General features: G+C 45.6%; 2 protein-coding genes across 3 annotated transcripts in view; one reads left to right on the top strand and one right to left on the bottom strand.

The window, feature by feature from the left end:
- The window catches only part of OAZ3 (ornithine decarboxylase antizyme 3), a 4,752-nt gene extending 3,574 nt beyond the window's left edge, over positions 1 to 1,178 (top strand). The window contains 1 exon segment of the mRNA NM_001290632.1: positions 924 to 1,178. Coding sequence (NP_001277561.1) covers positions 924 to 1,066 — 143 coding nt within the window. The 3' untranslated portion in view covers positions 1,067 to 1,178.
- A 1,090-nt stretch (positions 1,179 to 2,268) lies between these two features.
- Positions 2,269 to 21,069, bottom strand: TDRKH (tudor and KH domain containing). 2 transcript variants are annotated; one of them, XM_006168401.3, is made up of 15 exons: positions 21,028 to 21,069; positions 12,712 to 12,741; positions 11,657 to 11,805; positions 10,880 to 10,986; positions 9,752 to 9,941; positions 8,896 to 9,035; positions 8,462 to 8,783; positions 6,430 to 6,590; positions 6,103 to 6,275; positions 5,520 to 5,584; positions 5,007 to 5,158; positions 4,440 to 4,541; positions 4,083 to 4,179; positions 3,553 to 3,644; positions 2,269 to 3,372 (listed from the first exon to the last, which is right to left on the bottom strand). In XM_006168401.3, exons 3-14 carry the CDS (start codon positions 11,778 to 11,780, stop codon positions 3,592 to 3,594), a joined length of 1,686 nt encoding a protein of 561 aa, XP_006168463.1. In that variant the 5' UTR covers positions 11,781 to 11,805; positions 12,712 to 12,741; positions 21,028 to 21,069; the 3' UTR covers positions 2,269 to 3,372; positions 3,553 to 3,591. The 2 variants fall into 2 exon arrangements, with proteins under 2 accessions (XP_006168463.1, XP_027624099.1); XM_027768298.1 differs by lacking the exons at positions 2,269 to 3,372; positions 3,553 to 3,644; positions 4,083 to 4,179; ... (3 more) ...; positions 6,103 to 6,275; positions 6,430 to 6,590 and having other exon boundaries at positions 8,700 to 8,783; positions 9,852 to 9,941.

Here is a 21,069-nt window from a genome sequence, read left to right as displayed (position 1 = left end):
TCCCCCCCCCTTTTTTTTGGTAGAGGCTTTTTCCTATAGGGTGCGTGCGCTCACCAAACAGAGAGAGACAGAGACAGAAAAAAATCACCTCCCGGAGGAGATGGCCGCGCCGCAATCCCGTCTCCTCCATTCTCCTCTCAGGATCTTGGGTGGGCACGCACGCACACGTGCCCAGCGTGATTTTAAGCCACCAGGTCTGGGACTCAAACTGCTACATAGGAGTCCAGCGACATAGCCATTATGCCAACTGCTGGTCCCTTTACCTCCCATTTTTAAAAAAGGGAACCTTCAAGCATTCTGGAAATTATCTTCCCCCCACCACAAAGAAAGTTGAGCCTCGTTCTGCTCAGCTGTTACTACTGGGCTATCAGGAAGCCCTGCAGTGGGTAAAGGCCAGATCAAAGGAGCACTGGTGCCTTACAGAGCCCACTCAAGGGACGTGCTTGCAGGACAAAGGCTCTCACATGCACCAAGCACCTCGAGTGAAAGGGCGGGACACAAGGCCAGGAGAACAGGAAGGTAGTGAACCAGAGCCTGGAGCATGTCACACTCTAACCACTTCCCTCAAGGTATTTTCTACTCTGTTGGACCTAAGTCAAAGCATGGTCAATAATCATTCACTGGTGCGACTTCAGAGCTTGCTACACCATCATGGTAACATTGTGTTAAGCACTTCCTAAATATCTCATTTAACCTTAAATGATTGTGAGGTTTTCCCGATTTCCACTTTACAAATGGAAGTGCAGAAGGGTTAATTCATAGAACATTATGAGCAAAGTGTTACAGCCAGGGTAAGAGTCTGGGTCTGACTCCAGAGGGGTCATCGGGCCCACTCTACAGCTTCCAGGGGCTGGTCCCTAGTGGAACAATTCTCGGGGGGAAAGTGTACTGAGCTTCAGAATGTTCTGTTTGTTCTTCCACAGGTGCCCTGCTGCGGGCCTTCAGCTACATGGGCTTTGAAGTGGTCAGACCAGACCACCCTGCCCTCCCTCCCTGGGACAATGTCATCTTCATGGTGTATCCCCTGGAGAGGGATGTTGGCCATCTGCCCGGTGAACCTCCCTGAACTTGCTTATTCCAACTCTGTGAGGGGCTGGAAGCCTTGACGTGCAGGACCCAGGGGCCCAGGATGTGATTCACACCTTCCTCCGTCCTAGGAATAAAGGCTAGTGCAATCAGCAAGCGTTCAGTTTCCTGGGGGAGAGTGGTTGTCCAGGAGGGAACGTGACCTTATGGGCTGACTTCACTGTAGGAGAAGCACTCAATGAAAAGATCAGAGGACTTGAATGAGAGAGGGGAGACATCCTAGGGTTTTTAGGTACCCTTGGCCACCCCTTTCAGCACCAAAAAAATCATTTCTCCATTTATTATAATCATTTACTGGCCACCTACCAACGCAAGGACCAATCTGAGTCCAGAAAAACTGGGCCATGTTATGTTTTCATCTATGTATTTCAGTTCAAATGAGATGAGTGTTAATTCCTTTTCTAGATATGGAGAAAACCAGAGAAGGCTACGGATCCCTCGGCTTTGGCCCAAGGGGAGTCTCCCAACAGACAAAATAAGAAATAGTATAGGAGAGGGCTTCCAGACAACCAGAAAATCACTGAGCTGTACTGGAAGAATGACAAAAACCCCATCAGCATGAGATTTAAACTGACAAGACTTAAAGACATTACAGCAATAGGCTGCAGGGAGGGAGGAATGAGACGAGACGAGACGCTATTTATTTTCTAGAGTAGGGAGTCCTATGGATGATTTCTCTAGGCGATCACTCTCCTTAATAATGAACCCCTGGGGACCTGAGGAAACAGGATGAAAGGACTGCACAGCCCTGCACAGTGGCTCCAATTCCAGGGCGGAGCATGCTTCAGTAAGTGTGCGGCAGCCCACGCCTCCAGTGTCAAATCGATGGAAGCTCCTTAAGGGTTCCCCCAAGAGCTGCTCCTTTCACGAGAGCCTTTCTGCTGAGATTTCTCAGAGAAAATAAAATCTGAAAAGTGTGGTTGTGGGGAAATACAGCAGCCATATGGTATATAGCATCTTTCTTTTTTTTGGGAGAAGTTGTTTGCTATAGGTCGCATGCGCTCACCAGACAGAGACAGACAGAAAGCAAGAAATCACCCCCCAAGGGGGATGGCCATGCCACAATCCCTTCTCCTCCATTCTCCTCTCGGGATCTTGGGCATGCATGCACAAGCGCCTGGTGTGAGTTTAAGCCATTGGGTCTGGGATTCTAACCGTGGTCAGCTACACGGGAGTCCAGCGACATAGCCATTATGCTAACTGCTGGTCCCTACAGTGTCTTTCCAGCTAGGGAAAAGGATGCAGCCAAACAGTAGTGTGCATTAGTGAAGAGTGGAAACAGGTTACCCAGAGCCTGACAGGGAGTTTATGGTGAGATCCTGTCCTCGGATCCAAGTCTCCGATGCAGGCCTTTTCTTCCAAAATGTTTAGGCCAGGTCTTATTACACAGCCTCAACCCAAAGTGGTCCTGGTTCTTCATGAACAGTTAACTTTAGGAAAGAATGGAAATGTGTATAGGGGAGGGGCACTTATTTCCTAGATGGGCCCCTTTGCAAGGTAGTGGGGACTGTCATCAGCTTCAGGCTCAGAAGATATTTTATGCACATGCCTGCTTTCATCTTGTGATTCAATCAGCACTTGGTTTTAGGTAATTTTCTTGAGAACTTTATTCAGCAAAAGAATCCTCCAAATGATTTAAACAGAACTATATGAGTTCTCTTTCTCTCTGTGTGTGCACACAGGCAGACACTCTACCAGCAGTTTGGGGTATTTCATGAGCCACCCCTCTTCTCGTCCGCTTGTATTTTAACTCAGGTTTATGAATAGCTGGAGTACCGTTACCTGTCTCTGCTGACATATCTGTAATGAGGCTGGGAGGTGAGATTCTCTTCTCACTTTTTGAGGTCTTTTGATTTAATTCTGCTGCTGTTTGCATTTGCCTGACTCAACTGCAGGGTTTGAATCCCCAGTCTTTGAGTTCACCACTCAAAAACTCCCTTAGCCAGTCATCTGAGGAGATGAGTCAGAAGTCTGCAGAATCACCGCTCCCAGTGACCAAGGCCTGGCTGTTTCCCAACCTCAGAAAGGACGCAGCCTAGCAGTAATGTACATTACGGACTGGCTGAGGGGACCAAGCATGACGCTGAGCAGCCTGGGAGTAACGCAGCACACGCTGGAGGGTGGGGAGGGATCGGGATGGAGCAAGGGAGAGGTATTTGTCTCCCTCTGCCCCGTACTCTTTCTAGTAGCCCAGTGGAAGGAGAAAATGGACTCGGTCCACAGCAAGCAAGACCATGTGCATAATAAAGGAATTCTTTTCACAGACTCCTCTCCGAGCACCAAATCCTGCCAAAGACACAAAACACACAAAAAGCTTGAAAGGGCTCAACGTTGAGGGCAAGAGAAACTGCAGGAAAACAGCTGCAGAGTTCATTATGATAGGACACGGGGGAGGAGATAAAGCGCGGCCCCCGTCGTCACCCTCGTTACTTTCCTGCCGTACAGACAGATGATAGCTCCACTCACATAGCAAAGCAGATGGCTGAGCCAGCTGAAGCACAGACTTCAGATCAAGTAGTCGTCATCAAGGTTATCATCACCAGACATCGAGGCTGCTTCTGTAGAGTAGAAATGAGAAGGGATGACCCTGCCCTCTTTTGACAGGCACTGCCAGTGAGGCTCAGGAGAAAGATGGGCCTCTTGGTGCTCAATGACCTGATCGAGCCTTAACATAAAACTCCTTAGTTTGGAGAGACTGACTGAGAAAAGGTGAGCTCTAAAGATGCTCCAAAGAGGAGGGGCCAGCAGGTGGAGCAGTGGTTAAGGTGCTGGGCTCCCATGTGGACGACCATCGTTCGAGTCCCAACCCAGCAGCTTGAAACTCAAGCTGTGTGCATGTGTGTCCCCAATCCCAAGAGAAGAATGGAGGAGAAGGGACTTGGTGTGGCCATCCACCCTTGGGGGGTGATTTCTCACTTTCTTTTTGCTGAACGCATGTGCCCTATTACAAAAATCTCTCTCAAAACAACGTTCCAGGGAGGAAATGCTGTTTATACCTGATAGACTGAGGCAAGACAGAGTATGCGCTATTTCTCCAGGGCTCTTTTTGGTCTCAGTGATCATGCTGCTGAGAGAGGCATCTGTTTCTGTGGCCTGCGGGGATAAAAACGAATGAAGGACCCTGTTGGCTGGTAGAAAAGGAGAGGCCACTTTGTCATCCTGTTCACATGGTCTCATTAAGGCAGTTGAATTGGCTGCGGACAGTGACATACTAGCTTCTTCATCAATTAATGAAGCGACTCAAGGTCCTCAGGAAAGCTAACAAAACATCATGACTAGATACCTTCTGGGTCTCTCCATGCAGGAGACTTGCCTGGAAGCAGCTCCCTAAATGACTACAATGGCTCACTTACCACATCCTTCAATATGTCTGAGGCAGCCCTGTTTTCCTCCATGTCTTCAGGAAGCTCAATTGCGTATCCTTTATGGACTAATTCTAGCCCAATATCAAGTTTCTGAGAAGAAGAATGAAAAGGGAATAATGTTTTCTCTGTAAGAAGGGCAGTCTGAGGAAAGGGCAGAAGAACTGGGGCCAGTTCTGTGGTACAGCAGTAATGCACTGCCCAAGAGAAGCCCGATCCCACATGGCCACCGTGGCTTGAATCACTGGTCTCGCTGGCCTGGAACATGCTGGGTGTGTGAGCGAGAGCCCAAGATCTGACAAGCTGGAGGACTGAGGGAAGGGGATCGCAGTGTGACCAGATCCCAGGTGCTCATGTCCCCAATCCCACCTCTTGTTCTCACATGGGCATGCACATGCTCTATCACAAATAAAGGGGAAAAAAGAGACATTCTTTTTGGTGGGATGGGAAACAGAATCCTACAAAGTAGGAGTAATATCAAGTGAGGGTTTCAGAAAGAACAACGAGGCTAGGAATATAATGAAGATACAGTAAGCAGTGAGCGGACCCCAGCCTTACCTTCCCATTGCTAGTATCATACAAGTAGATCTTTGGCCAAGTTGAAATCCCAGTCTGGACATAGCTAGAGATCTTAGCCACCAGAGGCTTCCAGTCAGCACAGTGAGTGAGTCTGTCAAACTCATCCAAAGCTTCCTCTTCCCACTGTTCACCTGGCAAAAGATGAACAGGGGGTGCCTCAGAGGGGAGCAGCACCAACAGAAGTAGGGTTCGTACTTTGCTCACATGCCTGCTTCCATCCTGTGATTCAATCAGCACTTGGTTTTAGGTAATTTTGCAAGCTGACAGAGGGAGGTTAGAACTACCCCTTTCTGCTCAGAAAGGACCTCTGTCTTCTGTGGTGGGGCCAGGACTGACTACCAGGCAAATTTCTGGCTGCTGCTTCCTAGTACTCGTGAGAAAAAGACTCCTGAGGCCCCAGAACGCAAAAACCCTGGGGATGTAAGAATTCTTCCCACATGCTACATGAAAGCTATTCTATTCAGAGGTCAATAAGCTGCATGATCCAGTTACCTGAGGGGGCGATCCGTGCCAGACTACACTCTATTGCTTGAAATGGAAGGCTTAGGAAGTCACTCCTAAAGTGAAAGAAACTGACATTAGGATCCTGTGGCCAGTAGCGCCTTTCTGTATTCTTTTGATTTCTTTTTCTTTCTTTCTTTTTTTTTTTTTTTTGGAGAGGTTTTCGCTATAGGGCGCATGCGCTCGCCAGCCAGACAGAGACAGAGAGACAGAAAGCGAGAAATCACCCCCCAGGGAGGATGGCCATGCTGCAATCTCTTCTCCTCCATTCTCCTCTCAGGATCTTGGGCACGCATGCACACGTGCCCGGCGTGAGTTTTAAGCCACTGGGTCTGGGATGCGAACCATGGTAGACTACATGGGAGTCCAGCGACATAGCCATTATAACTGCTGGTTCCCTGTATTCTTTGATTTCTGATGAACCAACTCAAGAAGCTGCAGAAGATAATCATCTGCTCTCTGTAAACAGGCTCCCTTCCAAATCCCCCAGTGACCAGGGCCAGCAGCTTGCCACACTGCAGTCCAGCTAAGTCAGTAGCTGGAATTTGGGCTTCACCGTGGCCTTTGCACTGACCTGAGTGCTCTGAGGTCCTTCAGGGGGCAATCTCCATTATCTCCAAAGTCAACAAAATACAGGTCCAAGTTTCCATTCTCCAAGGTGCCAAGGACTCTGGCTCGATACCATGAACCATTTGCAGGTAAAGGAGCTGCTACGATGTCTCCCACATACACAGTCAAGTCTTCAGGCTACACACAGGGATGCAGGCAGAAGGGGCAGAGTTACAAAGTGGCAGGCTGTACAGTAAACAGGATAAGCAGAAGGAAGAGGAGAGAATGTACTGCAGTGAAATAGATATGCCCTGTTCCCACAAACCCCAGACCTGTTTCTGTGGCAACTCACCAGACTATTCTCATAGTGCTGGGTCATTTCATTGATAAGCTTGTCCAACTGCAGGCTGCGGGAGCCAATGATCTGGATCCAGAAGTGGTTAGGGTGTTCAGAAGCAGAGACATAGACTTCCAGGTACTCATCAGCATGGAAACTGAAGTCAGGACTGGGGACTGAACACAGAGAGAAGGATGCGGCCATACAGCATCATCACTGGTTGGAATGGGGAGGTTGCATCAGGAGGATAAAAGGGTGGAATGCTAAGTGGCTGTCACCATTTTATAAAGGGCTAGAGGACAACCCTATGAATCATACAAGAACATCCTGAAGAAAGCTACTCATGGTCCTCTGTACTTTTCTATATAACTGAATAGTAAGAGCTTACATTTTTTTCTTTTTGGAGAGGTTTTTGCTATAGGGCATGTGTGCTTGCCAGAAAGACAGAGAGAGAGACAGAGAGACAGAAAGTGAGAAATAACCCCCCAGGGGGGATGGCCACACTGCAATCCCTTCTCCTCCATTCTCCTCTCGGGATCTTGGGCACGTACGCACACGTGCCTGGCGTGAGTTTAAGCCACCAGGTCTGGGACTCAAACTGCTGTCGACTACATGGGAGTCCAGAGACATAGCCATTATGCCAACTGTTGGTTCCACAGTTTACATTTTTTTTTTTAACTATAGGGTGTGTACACTAACCAGAGAGAAAGAGAGAGAGAGAGAGAGATACAGAGAGACAGAAAGTGAGAAATCACCCCCAGGGTGATGTCAAGGCCACAATCCCTTCTCTTCCATTCTCCTCTCAGGATTTTGGGCACACATGCACATGTACACAGCATGTTTCAAGCTGCTGGGTCCAGGACTCAAACTGTGGTAGACGACGTGGGAGTCCAGTGCCTGAAGCACAACGCTATCTGGCCCCAACAGTTTCCATTTTTCAGTTATATGACATGTATTCCAATCAATCACCAAGGATAATGAAAATAAATCCTCCACCTTCTAGATATAGTAAGAATCGACAAAAACATACATAGACAGCAATAGGCCTGGCCTATCCCAGGTCCCATTCTGCCACTGTCCTGCTATGTGGCTCTGGACAAGTCTGTGAGCCTCTTGGGGAACTTGCTCTTCTCTGTCCGTGTCAGAACCTATGTATAGGAAACAAAGCTCACGGCCTTTTCATTCTCCTTTTTTTTTTTTTTTTTTTTTAAGAGGTTTTTGCCAGAGAGACAGATGCTGTGAGAGGGAAAGTGAGAAATCACCTCCCAGGTGACCATGCCATAATCCCTCCTCCTCCATCTTCTTGGGATCTTGGGCACACACACAAACAAACTGGGTGTGAGTTTCAAGCCACCAGATCTGGGGCTCAAACCATGGTCAACCACATGGGAGTACAGTGACATAACTGCTAAACCATCTACTGGCCCCCATTCTGCTTGATTTTGAAAAACAGAAATGAGACGGGCAAATACACTAATTAAATAACATAAGAGCTGATGGACTGGAGGAAGGGGATTGTGGTGTGACCAGACCCTGTAGAGGGTGCTCCTCTCTTTCTCTCATGTGTGTGCACCCTATAATGTATAAAGAAAAAATAATTTAAAAAACGCAAAACATAATTTAAAAATGTATGGAGAAAGAATATCATGTAAATTTAATCATCTGATATATTACTCACAGACTGGTTCCCTGTGTCAGTATATTTCTAGCTCATTTTCTTTCATCATTAGCTGGTTTATATTCAGATAATCAGTTATGTTTAGTATTAACCCAACTAACATGTTACCAGAAAGGTGTATCAGTGATGATAGGTTAAATATAGTCATGAAAATAGAAATTAAATAATTCTTTAAAAAAAAGGAAAGAAATATAATTATTATTAAATTTGATGAGAGAGAGAAACTTAGAAAGCAAGCTGCCAGGTTTAGGACTCGAACTGTGGTTGGCCATGTGGGAGTCCAGTGCCTCAACTACCACACCACCTGCCAGCCCTACTCCGGTATTACTATCTTCCATAGGGTTAACATGTTCCCTCTTTGTTACATACTTTCAAACATGGACATCTCCGGACTGGCCTGGGCTTCAGACTTCTGAAAGCTGTCATCATTAGGTTTCTCCCAGGAATCTTCTTTTGGTCTTACAACAGCCACGTCGCCACCTCCTCTGTGGGGAGGAATGGCCAGGGGTGTAGTCTGCCTCTTGCTAGAACTGCTGTTCTTCTGTAAGGCCAGCTCTCCAGGTCCACCTGCCTCAGGTACCTCCTGTCTTCTCACACTGATTGGCTGCTTGCGCAGAACTCTGGTTTCTGCAGAATGAGCAATTCTCTTCCGAAGTTCTTCATCTTCTGAAACTTTCTCTAGTATCAGATGCTGTGGGAAATAAAGAGAAGGGATGATATACATGTGGTCAGATATTCTGGCCCAGGCTGAAGTGAAGGGTTCTTCTTATTCTTAGTGAGATTTGAGCTTATCCGCTACTTGCCTTGGCTGCTGCCACTTCCTTCTGTGTTCCTGAGATTTTTATAAGTCTTGAGAGCAGTAACGTCCCCTCTGATTCTTTGTCGCAGGTAATTTTGGCTCCAGAGGCTTTGCAGATAGAACGAATCGTCTCACCGCCTCTCCCTACATTGAACAACACATATAATTTTGTCCTTCCCTTCTGTCCAAACGTCACCACCAGAGAAGCCACTAATCTGTACATACAGGGAAAAACGAGCCAGTTCTCATCTCCAAACTAAAAAGAACATAAGCTGTTGCATGGGAAGCAGGAGCTACTGAAATTATTACTCAAGGAAGGAGAGTTCTGGATACTTTGCTTTATTCATTTTATTGAAACTCTTTGGTTGGATGAATATCTTCATGTCCTTTCCATTTTCTGAGCACTCAGGAAGGCCATCCTTGACATCCCCATCTTTACACAGGGAGATGTGCCGCATGGTGTGCCAGAAGGCCGGCCCAGGGACGGGACACCTCTGCCTCCCACAGCGGCACTAAGGAAAGGTCTAGGGGAAAGCATAACAGGTGCTCTAGAGCATGACCTTGAAAGATCTGAGGCAACAGGTGCTTCCCTTTAAAAATCTAATGAAGAGTTAATACATTCACCACAACACTTCTGGAACCTATTTGTGAGGTTCAGATCATGTGACTTCTTGAGGTAACAGGTTCTGTTTTTACCACCGGTTCTATAAAAAAGTAAAGCTCTGCTCTCAGTGTCCCTGCCTTTTTCCCCTTGGCAAGGTGAAGGGGTGGGAGGCAGACCAGAAAAACCCCTGGGAAGGCATGACAGAAAGCAAAGGTGAAGAACAAAGGCAAGAGCGGAGGAAGCCGTCCGGTGGTACCTATGATTCTGCCCACAGATCTCTGGGGAACTGAGAGCTGCTCAGACACTGGGGTATTCTCTGTCAGGATCTGGTGGATTGCTGCTTTGGCCTTGCACACCTGAACAGGAAAACCACTGATAAGCAGCACCCGCTCATCGCCTACATCCTCTGTGTCCACATCAATCCGAGCTCCTGTCTGTTTCCTCAGCTGCAGAGAGAAGGAGAGGTGTTATGTTCTGGAAGAGCTCCCCGGGGCCCAGCTAAGGAGGTTCTAAACCAAACCCTGGAGTGAGACTGAGCTGGCCAAAGGCAACAGCTGAATCAGCATGCTATAAGCAGTCCTCAATTACTTGCACTTATGGAAGGATATCAGTAACAAAGAGAACCCCAAATAGCAGTTAACCCAAATCCATTTTCATGTTCAGAATTCACCTTCCTCTCATTTTATTTGGATCAGAGAATCAAATATTTTGTTCTGACATTCCAACTGAACAACGGAATCTGATTAGAAGAACCAGGTAGCAATTCACTATTTACTGTCAATTAACTAGAGTTCATTAATTTCATAGCAAAAAACATAGTTCAAACCAGACCAAGTTAAAAATCATCCAATCAAAATCCCAATTTCAAGCTCCGCCATCCACTCTCTAGGGAGTAGAAGCACTCACCTCTAGAAGGAAAACAGCACAGTTGGCTAAAAAGTTCCTATAGATAATATATATATATTTTTTGTTTGTTTGTTTTTATAATTATTTTATTTATTTTTACTTATGTTTTTAATTTTTAAAATAATTATTTAATTTTATTTATTCATTCATTTATTTAATTTGACCAGAGAGAGATACAAAGAGAGAGGGAAAGTGAGAAAGCAAACCACCAGGTCCAGGACTTGAACTATGGTTGGCCATGTGGGAGTGTCCAGCACCTTAACCACCACACAACCTGCTGGCCCCCCAAAATATATATATTTAAAACATATATATATATATATATATGTATATATATATATATACACACACACACACATATATGTTATATATAAAAGGAGAAAAAATATGTAGCATGGTGTGTTTTGTGTTGCGGGGTTAGAGGAAAAAAACAGGAAGTAGATATACAGGATTAACCCCGGGAAAGCCGCGCACTCACCTGTTTAATGTTGGCTCCTTGCCGGCCAATGATGAGTTTCACAGCCTCCTGGGGAACCCGCATCTCTATCTCGATGTCATCCTCCCCAACAAACGTCAGCCGCTCTTCTGCACAGACCACGGCTCATCAAGTCAGACTGAGATAATGCCAAAGCCACTGCCAGTCAGCCCTCCCCACTCCGGCTGTCAAAGGGACACTGATCCAAGAGGGAAACCGAGAATCTCAAACCTTAACACCAGGAAGCAGCAGCATCTAAGTGGGAATCAGAGCGTCCCGGAAGACCAGAGTTGGGCATGTTCTCTGGTTTACTGTTTCAGATACTAAAACAGGAAATGCGGACTCTACAAAAAAGGGGTGCTAGGTTTTGGGCAAACCACTTCTCCCAAAGTATGACTCCCTGGAGAAGAATGATGAAGTTGGCCAAGGTGTCCACTAGGTTCAAAATTTCTGATGGATTTATACATAAATCACTGTTCTAGGCGCTATTCCCCAGCTAGTAGGAGACTCCCTCTTATCCTAACAACTAATTAGAAGAAATAGAAATAAGATAGCAATTTTTTTAACAGAACCCATTGCTGTACTGATATTGCCAAATGGAACAGAGTTACGAGTTCATTTTACAGACTAGCTTCACAGTTAAAACATAGAAAAACACAAATAGTTTCAAAGATCCCTCCCAGAAAGCCAATCACATCTCAAGAAACAATACCCAACCTGTCAAGAAGAGATTTCTCTTCAATTTAACAAGGGAGGAAGAGTCAAAACGTGGCCACCTACCTCTGCTCTCCCTGTACCTGCGGTACAGGATATAGGCAACTGTTGCACTGGCTGGGATGCCAAGGCCCAGGGCTACTTTCTGAATAGTGGACAGGTTTGTCCAGTAAGTCCGTTCAGTGGACATTTTCTGCTGTACTCTGACTTACATCCTAAAACAAGCAAACCAGGGAAAAGAAAGAGCTTTCATCTAACACTTGTGTGACTGGCAGAGAGGTATGGGAATGCATTTTTATGTGACTGAAAAGAATACTATTAGGGGGACCAGCAGTTAGCATAATGGCTATGTTGCTGGACTCCCATGTAGTCGACCGCGGTTCGAGTCCCGGACCCAGTGGCGTAAACTCACACCGGGCGCGTGTGCATGCGTGACCAAGATCCCGAGAGGAGAATGGAGGAGAAGGGATTGCGGCGTGGTCACCCCCCTGGGGGGTGATTTCCTGCTTTCTGTCTGTCTCTCTCTGTCTGGCGAGCGCACATGCCCTATAGCAAAAACCTCTCAAAAAAAAAAAAAAAAAAGAATATTACTAGGGACAGCAGATGGCGTAGCAGTTAAGGTACCGGACTCTCACATGACCGATGGCAGTTCAAGTCCTGGACCTGGCAGCTTGAAAATCACACTGCGTGTGTGTGTGTGGGGGGGGGTATGTGTGTGTGCGTGACTAAAATCTGAAGAGAATGGAAAAGGGATTACAGTGTGGCCATCCCCCCCCCGGGGGCCAATTTCTCCCTCTCACTGTCTCTCTCCTGCTAGCACATATGCCCTATGGCAAAAACCTTAAAGAGAAAAGAAAACTGCTGCCTATTTTCCCATTTAAAGAGCTTCAGCAACCTCTAAGCCTATTTCTTGTAAAAGGCCTCAACTAAGGGGCCAGAAGGTGGTGTACTGATTAAAGTGCTGGATTCCCACATGGCCAACTGTGGTTCAAGTCGTGGACCTGGCAGCTTGCTTTCTCACTTTCTCTCTTGTGATTTTCTTTCACAGAACCTCCCAGAGCCCTCGCTGAATGCTTCTCCATCTCTCCACAGCCAGCCCCAGTTCGCAATCCCCTACTCACAGGTGTGGGTCTTCTTTGTAGCCAGCAGCTCTGTCAAGAGAAGAGAGGGGGTCAGGGTAAAAAGTTGCACTGAGACGCTCCCCCCATTCCTAGGGTCGCATCCTGCCCCGTTCTTTCCCAGCAGAGGCTGGCTGCAGTCTGAGGAGGAGGAGGCAGTCTTCCATAAAGTGTTGCTCCCTTAATTTTCCTTCCTCTGCCTGTTATTGCCTCTCTACTGGATCTTTCCATTATCAAAAATCTTCCCTCCCCTCCTTTTTAAAGAGAGTTTTTTGCTATAGGGCTCAGCACATACGCCTGCTGGTGAGATAGATACAGAAAGCAAGAAACCACGTCCTCAAGAAGGGCTGGCCACACCACAATCCCTTCTCCTCCATTCTCCACTCGGGATTTTGGGCACAGACCCACACACGCCTGGTGTGAGTTTTTAAGCCACTGGGTCTGGGACTTGAACTGTGGTCCACTATGCTGGTGTCCAGCAACATAATCATGACACCAATCCTCCCTTCTTCTTCTTTTTTTTTTTAATAATTATTTATTTAATTTTATTTATTCATCCATTTATTTTAATTTGACCAGAGAGAGACAAAGAGAGAGAGGGGAAGTGAGAAAGCAACCCACCAGGTCCAGGACTTGAACCATGGTCGGCCATGTGGGAGTATCCAGTGCCTTGACCACCATGCCACCCGCTGGTCCCCAATCCTCCCTTCTTTTTGGAGAGATTTTCGCGATAGGGCGCGTGCGCTCACCAGACAGGCAGAGAGAGACATAGAGACAGAAAGTGAGAAATCACCCCCCAGGGGGGATGGTCATGCCGCAATCCCTTCTTCTCCATTCTCCTCTCGGGATCTTGGGCACGCACGCACATGCGCCTGGCGTGAGTTTTAAGCCACCGGGTCCGGGACGCGAACCGCGGTCGACTACGTGGGAGTCCAGCGACATAGCCATTACGCTAACTGCTGGTTTCCCCCAATCCTCCCTTCTTAAAGAAATCCCTTTCTCTATTCCACTTACTTCAAACCCTTCCCATTTTCCCCTTCCTTTTACAGGAAAACTCAATGTCAATACTCCTGCCCTCTTCTTTGACTTGACTCTAAGTGTTGTTGTCAAGATCACCAGTGACTCTGCATTGCTAACTCTAAGGATCAATTCTCCGTCCTCATCTTCCCTGACCTCACCGCAGAACCTGGCAATTTCCTCTTCTGAAATACTTCTTCACTTGGCTTCCAAGACAGCACACACTCCTGGGTCTTCCTGCTCCCTTCCTGGCAGTGCCATTAGTGTCAGTTGCTGGTTCCTTCAGGTTTCTCTCACCTCTAAGCACTGAAGTGCCCCAGGAATCTGTCCTTTGTCCTCCTCTGTTTTACCTCACTTCCTCAGTGATCTCAAATTCACACATGGCCTGGCTTTAAATCCCACCAATATGCCAATAATTCCCCCAACCATGGTTCCAGCTAGAATCTTTTTTTTTTTTCTTCTTTTTTTTCCTTTTAAGGTGTTTGCCAAAGGACACATGTGCTAGCCAGAGAGAGAGAGAGAGAGAGACAGTGAGGAGGAAAGTGAGAAATCACCCCCTGGGGGATGGCCACACATCAATCCTTTCTCCTCCATTTTCCTCTTGGGATTTTGGACATGCATGCACATGAGTTTGGAATGATTTTCAAACTGTCAGGTCTGACACTTGAACCAGAGTTGACCATGTGGGAGTCCAAGGCTTTAATCACTACACCTACTGGCCCCAGGACTTTTATCTTGAACTCCAGGTTGGATATACACCCACCTACATAACATCTCCACTGATGTCTACACAATGTGGAGGGTTCATAAGAAAACAGGCAAGCAAGGGTTAATAAAGAGGGTCTAAGATGAGCCTTACTTAAGGACACAAACTTGCTCAAGGCCAAGGGCCCAAGATAAAGCCTCCAGATAAGCTTTCCATCAGAGAAAAGAGCTGTTCTGGTGCCACCTCCAAGTGACTAGTACTGTCATCCAGGCTGGAGCTTGCCAGTTTAGTTTATCCTTACCCTCCCCTGCAATTCAGACCCTAGAAAAGAGACCCTCCCATCAAAAGGTGCTAACCTGCAAACCTGCTTGTCTTGCCCCAGGTTTTCTCTGTCTTTCCAGGCACTGTCATTAGTTTTCTGATCTCTAATCAACTTAACCTTTACCATCCATGCCCTGGCCCCACTGCCCTACTGCAGAACCAGGCATCTCCCACTTAACAGGTACCACTGAACTCCTGGGGCCGGCCACCTCAGTAAGCACAACTCCATTCTTTATTTCCTTAGGCTAAAAACCTTAGTCATCCTCCCTCAAACTGCACTTCCAGCCTGGCACCAAACCTTCTTTACTTTACCTTCAATTTACCCAAAATCTAACCACTTTTTACCTCTCCATTGCAGTGGCTCGCTCTGCAACACCATTATCTTTTCCCTAGGTAACTGCAGTTGCTTAATGATGTCCCTGCATTTGTCATTGTACAGTTTATTCTCAAAACGACAGCTGGAGTTAGTCAAATAACATTATTCATCTGCTTAAAACCTTCTGGCAGCTTCCCATATCCACTATGATTAAATGCCAAAGTCGTCATAACCTACAAGGTCTTCATCCTGATTGTCTCCCCATCAGAAGGTAAACTCCACAAGGGCAGAAATTATTCTATGTCCCCAGTGCTTAGCATACAATGGCCACTCAATAAGTATTTGGGCAATAATAATTTGTTGAATAAATAAACTTCCTCTTAGGTTTTCAGCGACCAATACATAAACTCCTTAATGGCATGAAAAGTTCTTTAAAATCTGATCTCTATAATTTTCATAGCCTTATTCTACTTTTCTTTTTATTAAAAATTATTTTATTTATTTATTCAACCATTTTCATTTGACCAGAGAAAGACAGACATACAGAGAAACAGAAAGTGAGAAAGCAAGCCACCAGGTCTGGGATTCGAACCATGGCCAGCCACGTGGGAGTGTCGAGTGCCTTAAGCACCACCATGCCACCTGCCAGCTCCTTATCCTACTTTTTCAAGAGCTCTTCAAATAGTTCATGGAAAATGTGTATTATGATAAAACTGTGCTGCAATCCCTTCTCCTCCACTCTCCTCTAAGGGACCTTGGGCATGTACGCAAATGCGCTCGGCGTGAGTTTAAGCCACAGGGGTCCGGGACTCGAACCCCAGTTGATTACATAGGAGTCCAGTGACATAGCCATTACACCAACTGCTAGTCCACTGAAGGTAGATTTCTTACTACTGTCATATGGATGACCAGAACATGCACCTGGCTTCAGAGAGCTTTTATGACCAGTAAAACTCAGTAACACTCTTCAGAGAGCTAACAGAAGTTTGGCAAATGTTATTTTTTAGCCAGTAAGTTTTTAGTTTTTTTTTTTTTTAAGAATAATTTTTTAAACTTTATTATTATTTGTTTTAATTTGACCAGAGAAAAAGAGACAGAGAGAGAGTGCAAAAGCAAGCTGCCAGGTCTGAGACTCAAAAACTATGGGACACCCTCTCCCTTTACTTGCATGTATCACATTTTCAATAACTCCTCTGGAAGACAACTGTATATAGCAGAGATAGGGTAATGGGAGAGGGGGAAAGGGCAGAGGGTCAAACATAATGATGCTCAGGGAAGGAATGTTAGGCAATATAAAAAAAAAAATAAATAAATAAATAAAGTTGCAGGAGAAAAAAAAAAACTGGTAAAACTGTTCGTATCATTTTGTAAAAAAAAAAAAATGCTTATTTGACAACTGCAGCGAGCTATATGGTCACAGCTGGGTACTACTTTATAGTATGTTCATTCTACTCAATGGGGTTTATGCCTAAAGTCAGACTTGGGTTCATGTATAGGTATGTGTCAGCTGTGCTAGCTATTGGATATATTTAGACTAATTAAGCTCATTGGCAGAACAATTGAATGGGGGGGAAGGCATGGAGGGCAACCATGGATGCCAGGGACAATGGGGGAGGAGGATGGGACATAGCAGAGGGTGGGGGATGGGGAATCTAGGATGGTAAAACAAAAGGCAAGGTATGCAGGACATAAGAATTGGAAAATTATTTGCTGAGAACATGTATGTTGATGTGCTTGATTGAGCCAATGCACAGTGTATTTTGGATGGAAAATTCATTTGTGTGTTGTGATGGTGTATAGTGAATTAATGTAGAAAATGAATAAATTAAAAAACAAAAACAAACAAAAAAAAACTGTGGGCCATGCTACCTACCGGCCCCAAGGTTTTAGTTTTTATTTCTTCCATGAGAGAGAAAGAGAGGGAGAGACAAACAACACTCTCAGCAGGGTCTTCCTGTTGTCATCTACCCCCACAGCACCAGATCACTGGCATGTGCTTGCTCATAATAGTCAGTGAGTCTCTGGATGAAAACCCAGAACCTTCCTTTGTGGGTTGGCCACGTATTGTGTTCCACCACTGTGTCACTGTCTGACCCCCATCTAGCCAATAGTTTTAAACTAATTTACTCTTTTGCCCAAACTATCTGAAGAAAATATTTTATTACCTTGGTGGGGTACTCTTTTTAAGTGCCATGCTTATCCTGAACAACTAGTAACTCATTAGATCTCATATATGAATTTTAGAGGCCGAGAATCAACTTGAGGAAATGCTGTTCCTTCCTCCACCCATTTTTAGGGGTCAGGATAAAAAAGGTAGAGTTTAATGTGGGTTGTTTTCATTAATGGTTCATTCCTCAATACACTCGATAAAATTCAGCATCTTGGAACCAGCAGATGGCACGATGCTTATGTCACTGGACTGCCATGTAGTTGACTGTGGGTCAAGTCCCAGACCCAACGGCTTAAAAGCATGCCGTGTGCGTGTGTGTGTGTGTGCGCCCAAGATCCCAAGAGGAGAGGAGAGGAGAGGAGAAGGGACTGCAGTGTGGTCATCCCCTGGGAGATGACTACTCACTTTCTCTATCTCCAGTGAGGGCATACGCCCTAGAGCAAAAATCTCTCTCAAAGGAAAAAAAAAATCAGCTTTAATCTCTCTCTCTCTCTCTTTTTTTTTAAAACAGACTACAAATAAAACTATTCACCACTCTGTTGCAAAGTCTGGGTGGTATCACGTAAATGCCTTCATACATACCAAAGGAAAGGGAAGAAGTTCGGTTCCATACAGATTATTTTTTCTTAAATAATTCTTAAATACATAATTCCCAAACTGCTACTTTCCTACATTAAAAGAAGGTTTATTCTAGGTTTCTAGAAAATATTTGATTGCTTTTACCTCTTGACTATTTCATGTGTTTTACCAGTTGGTCTCTAAAGGGTAAAGCTTGTGCTCATTATTAATTGGTTCAGTTAAATAATACCAGCTCTTTGTTGGGGGCTGAGTGTGCTGAGGACAGAAGGAAAAAGAATTCCTGCTCTGAGACACTCAGTCTAGCATGAAAAATAAATACCCAAACAACTAATTACAAGGCAGTGCAAACAATTAAAATTCTTGGTCAATACAACAGTTGGGAGAAACCAGAACTTTAAAAAAAAAAAAATTATTTCTGGGACCAGCAGTTAGCATAATGGCTATGTAGCTGGACTCCCATGTAGCAGACCGCAGTTCGAGTCCTGGACCGGGTGGCTTATACTCACGCCAGGCGCTTGTGCATGTGTACCCAATATCCCGAAAGGAGAATGGAGGAGAAGGGATTGTGGCGTGGCAATCCCCCCGGGGGGTAATTTCTCGCTTTTAGTCTCTCTGTCTCTCTGGCAAGCGCATGCGCCCTAAAGCAAAAACCTCTCCAAAAAAAAAAAAAAAAAAAAAAAAAAGGTTTCTTTCTTAGATGGTGTACTATTGGGAAACACCTCATTAAACTGTAACTTGGAGTCCGATAGTGGCACAGTGGTAACACAACTGGACCCAAATGCAAAAGGTGCCAGGTTGATGTCCCAGGACCTGACTGAGGAGCAGGCACATGGGTGCCTGTGGAATGGGTTGTCTGACACTGAGGGAGGGTCAGGAAGTGAAGACTCTGCAGTGCCTATCTCTTTTACTCCTGGAAGGAAGGAAGAAATTTAAAAATGCGACTCACTTATTTTCTGCATTCAGGCCAACAAATACTGAGTATCTGATGATACAATAGTGAAGAAAGACAAGTTGCCTCATGGAGATTCATGTCTGGCAGGAAGGTCTCAACAGGCAGGAATTTATACGTTAAAGGTTTTGGGAAACTGAAATAAATTTACTCCTGGGAAAAACAGTAATAACTTGATCTGTACTTTAATGCTGTCTGCTTTTACATCACTTTTCTGGCCATAATTCATGCTTATGGGGCAGAGAAATCATAGACTTTTCTGTGCTGGAGGAACCACAGAGAGTATTTGACTTTATTAACAATGTTGCGACTAGAGCATGGGAGGTCCAGAGATAGAAAAGGATTTCCCTGAAGTCACACAGCTAATTAGTCATTTCTACACAATACAGTGTGCAAGGGAAATAAGTCTGTTTTGAAGGCCAGTCATGATCATACCTCTATAAACGTCCAAAGGCCTAAGAGCCTTTTATTTTTATTTATTTATTTTTTTTATTTCTGAAACTATCAGGATCAGGGCAAAACTATATTGGATATTTTTCTGGGTCTGTACCCAGACCCCCTCAAATCCCTGACGCACTAACTAGTTTGGGTTTAACTGCTATAGGCTTCCATGGTATCTTGAACATCTCTTCATAACACATACCATGCTTATCATTCTTGATTAACGGCTGTGTCTGTACTGGGTAGAATTGGAGACAGCAACAGCGCGTGCAGGGAGACCAATCAGAGACTAGTCCAGGTGTCAGTGGTGGAGAGAGAGCCGAGGGGATGGACCGGAGTTTTAATAAGTACAATACAGAAGTCTTAGCAAATTGATTTATGTTGTAGAGAAAATAGCCAACGAGTTAGCTATCAGGTTTCTGGTTTGATGCTGACGTTTTTGACAGACAGTATTTATGATTTGGTGGTGGAGCAGTGTGTGTGCCACAGCGACAACTATCCGTAACAAGGATAAATTTGTTGGGCGATTTCTATTTGAACCAAAACCTAGTATCATTAACTTCTCTTCAGATGTTACAAGTGAATTTGGGCTGAGTCATCAGCTGATGTCTCCAAGAATGAATAGCTATTTGATTAATCAAGTATAGTTTTGCTAATAATTTATATATCCTTTTGTTATTTATTTCTTTTAAGAGAAATAAAAGTGGGAAATAATATGATGAAAATGAAGATAATTTCACAGTACTGTAATGCTAGCTTGTGTTTGATTTGATTACTTAAAACTGAATGGGAAGAAGAGTAGAACTTCAGACTCCCCTAGGGGAAGCTAAGGGGCTACTGTAGATCATATGTTTCTGTATTGAATGGTTTTCAGTAGAAGGTAACTTTGAAATTCCTGACATCTGTATTACACAGCTGCCAGCAACTAACTGATGAGCAGAGCTAAGGCTTTACTTCGATATTACCATTTCAAAACGTTGTGAACTCCACGTGGACAAACAAACCTCACTGCAGGATCTCCTAATAATCAGAAAATACCGAGGGCCTAAAGAGTGACATGCTTGTTGAATCGAAGCAGTTCAATTTTCTCATCCTTGATACATTTATTTTTAAACAGTGAGTTTAAAAAAAAAAAAAAAAGGTCTCAATCCATTTCTCTCAAGCTAAAACTGATCTTCAGCCAAATCCTACCATAAAACTGCATTAAGGAATAAAGAGGGAGACTGGGAAAACAAAACCCCACTGTATCATAGTGGCAACTGTAAACAGCCGTCCTTCCTATTAGATGACTGGTGAGAGAGATGGGGAAAATGAAAGGCAAACTATAAACTGAAGTCTCAAAAAGAATCGATGTTGAGTCCACACTGATGGGGCAACGCCCCTCCCACCAGGCCTGCTGGGGCCTACCCTTGACACGGTCACCGGTCCCAGCTCCGGGGGTACAGCTGCCCGCAGCCCGGAGCTCTGACGCCCGCCCGGGGCCCACACCCTCACCCAACCCTGGGGCGCGTCGACAGATTCCTTCCCTCAACCCCGCTAGTCCACCTCCCGGTGGCCGGGGTTGTCCGCGGCCCGGCCTCCCGCACCACCCAAACCTCGGCTCCGGACCTTGACACGGTCACCGGTCCCAGCTCCGGGGGTACAGCTGCCCGCAGCCCGGAGCTCTGACGCCCGCCCGGGGCCCACACCCTCACCCAACCCTGGGGCGCGTCGACAGATTCCTTCCCTCAACCCCGCTAGTCCACCTCCCGGTGGCCGGGGTTGTCCGCGGCCCGGCCTCCCGCACCACCCAAACCTCGGCTCCGGATCCCCGCTGTTACCGCTCCTCTACATCCAGCCGTCGCGCACTCCGCCTCGCACCT

Source organism: Tupaia chinensis, unplaced genomic scaffold, assembly GCF_000334495.1.
Source record: "Tupaia chinensis unplaced genomic scaffold, TupChi_1.0 Scaffold145814_1, whole genome shotgun sequence".
NCBI lineage: Eukaryota > Metazoa > Chordata > Mammalia > Scandentia > Tupaiidae > Tupaia > Tupaia belangeri.
Note: the sequence above shows the minus strand (reverse complement) of the source record. Positions and strands in the feature narration are given on the sequence as shown.

What these genes read in the sequence shown, in the direction of transcription:
- TDRKH (XM_006168401.3), bottom strand. Translation starts at nt 11,780, where the DNA reads ATGTCCACTGAACGGACTTACTGGACAAACCTGTCCACTATTCAGAAA. An exon ending in AAGGAGCCAACATTAAACAG is followed by an intron (nt 9,942 to 10,879) that starts GTGAGTGCGCGG and finishes TTCTCTCTGCAG; the next exon opens with CTGAGGAAACAGACAGGAGC. An exon ending in AAGGACCTCAGAGCACTCAG is followed by an intron (nt 5,585 to 6,102) that starts GTCAGTGCAAAG and finishes CTTTCACTTTAG; the next exon opens with GAGTGACTTCCTAAGCCTTC.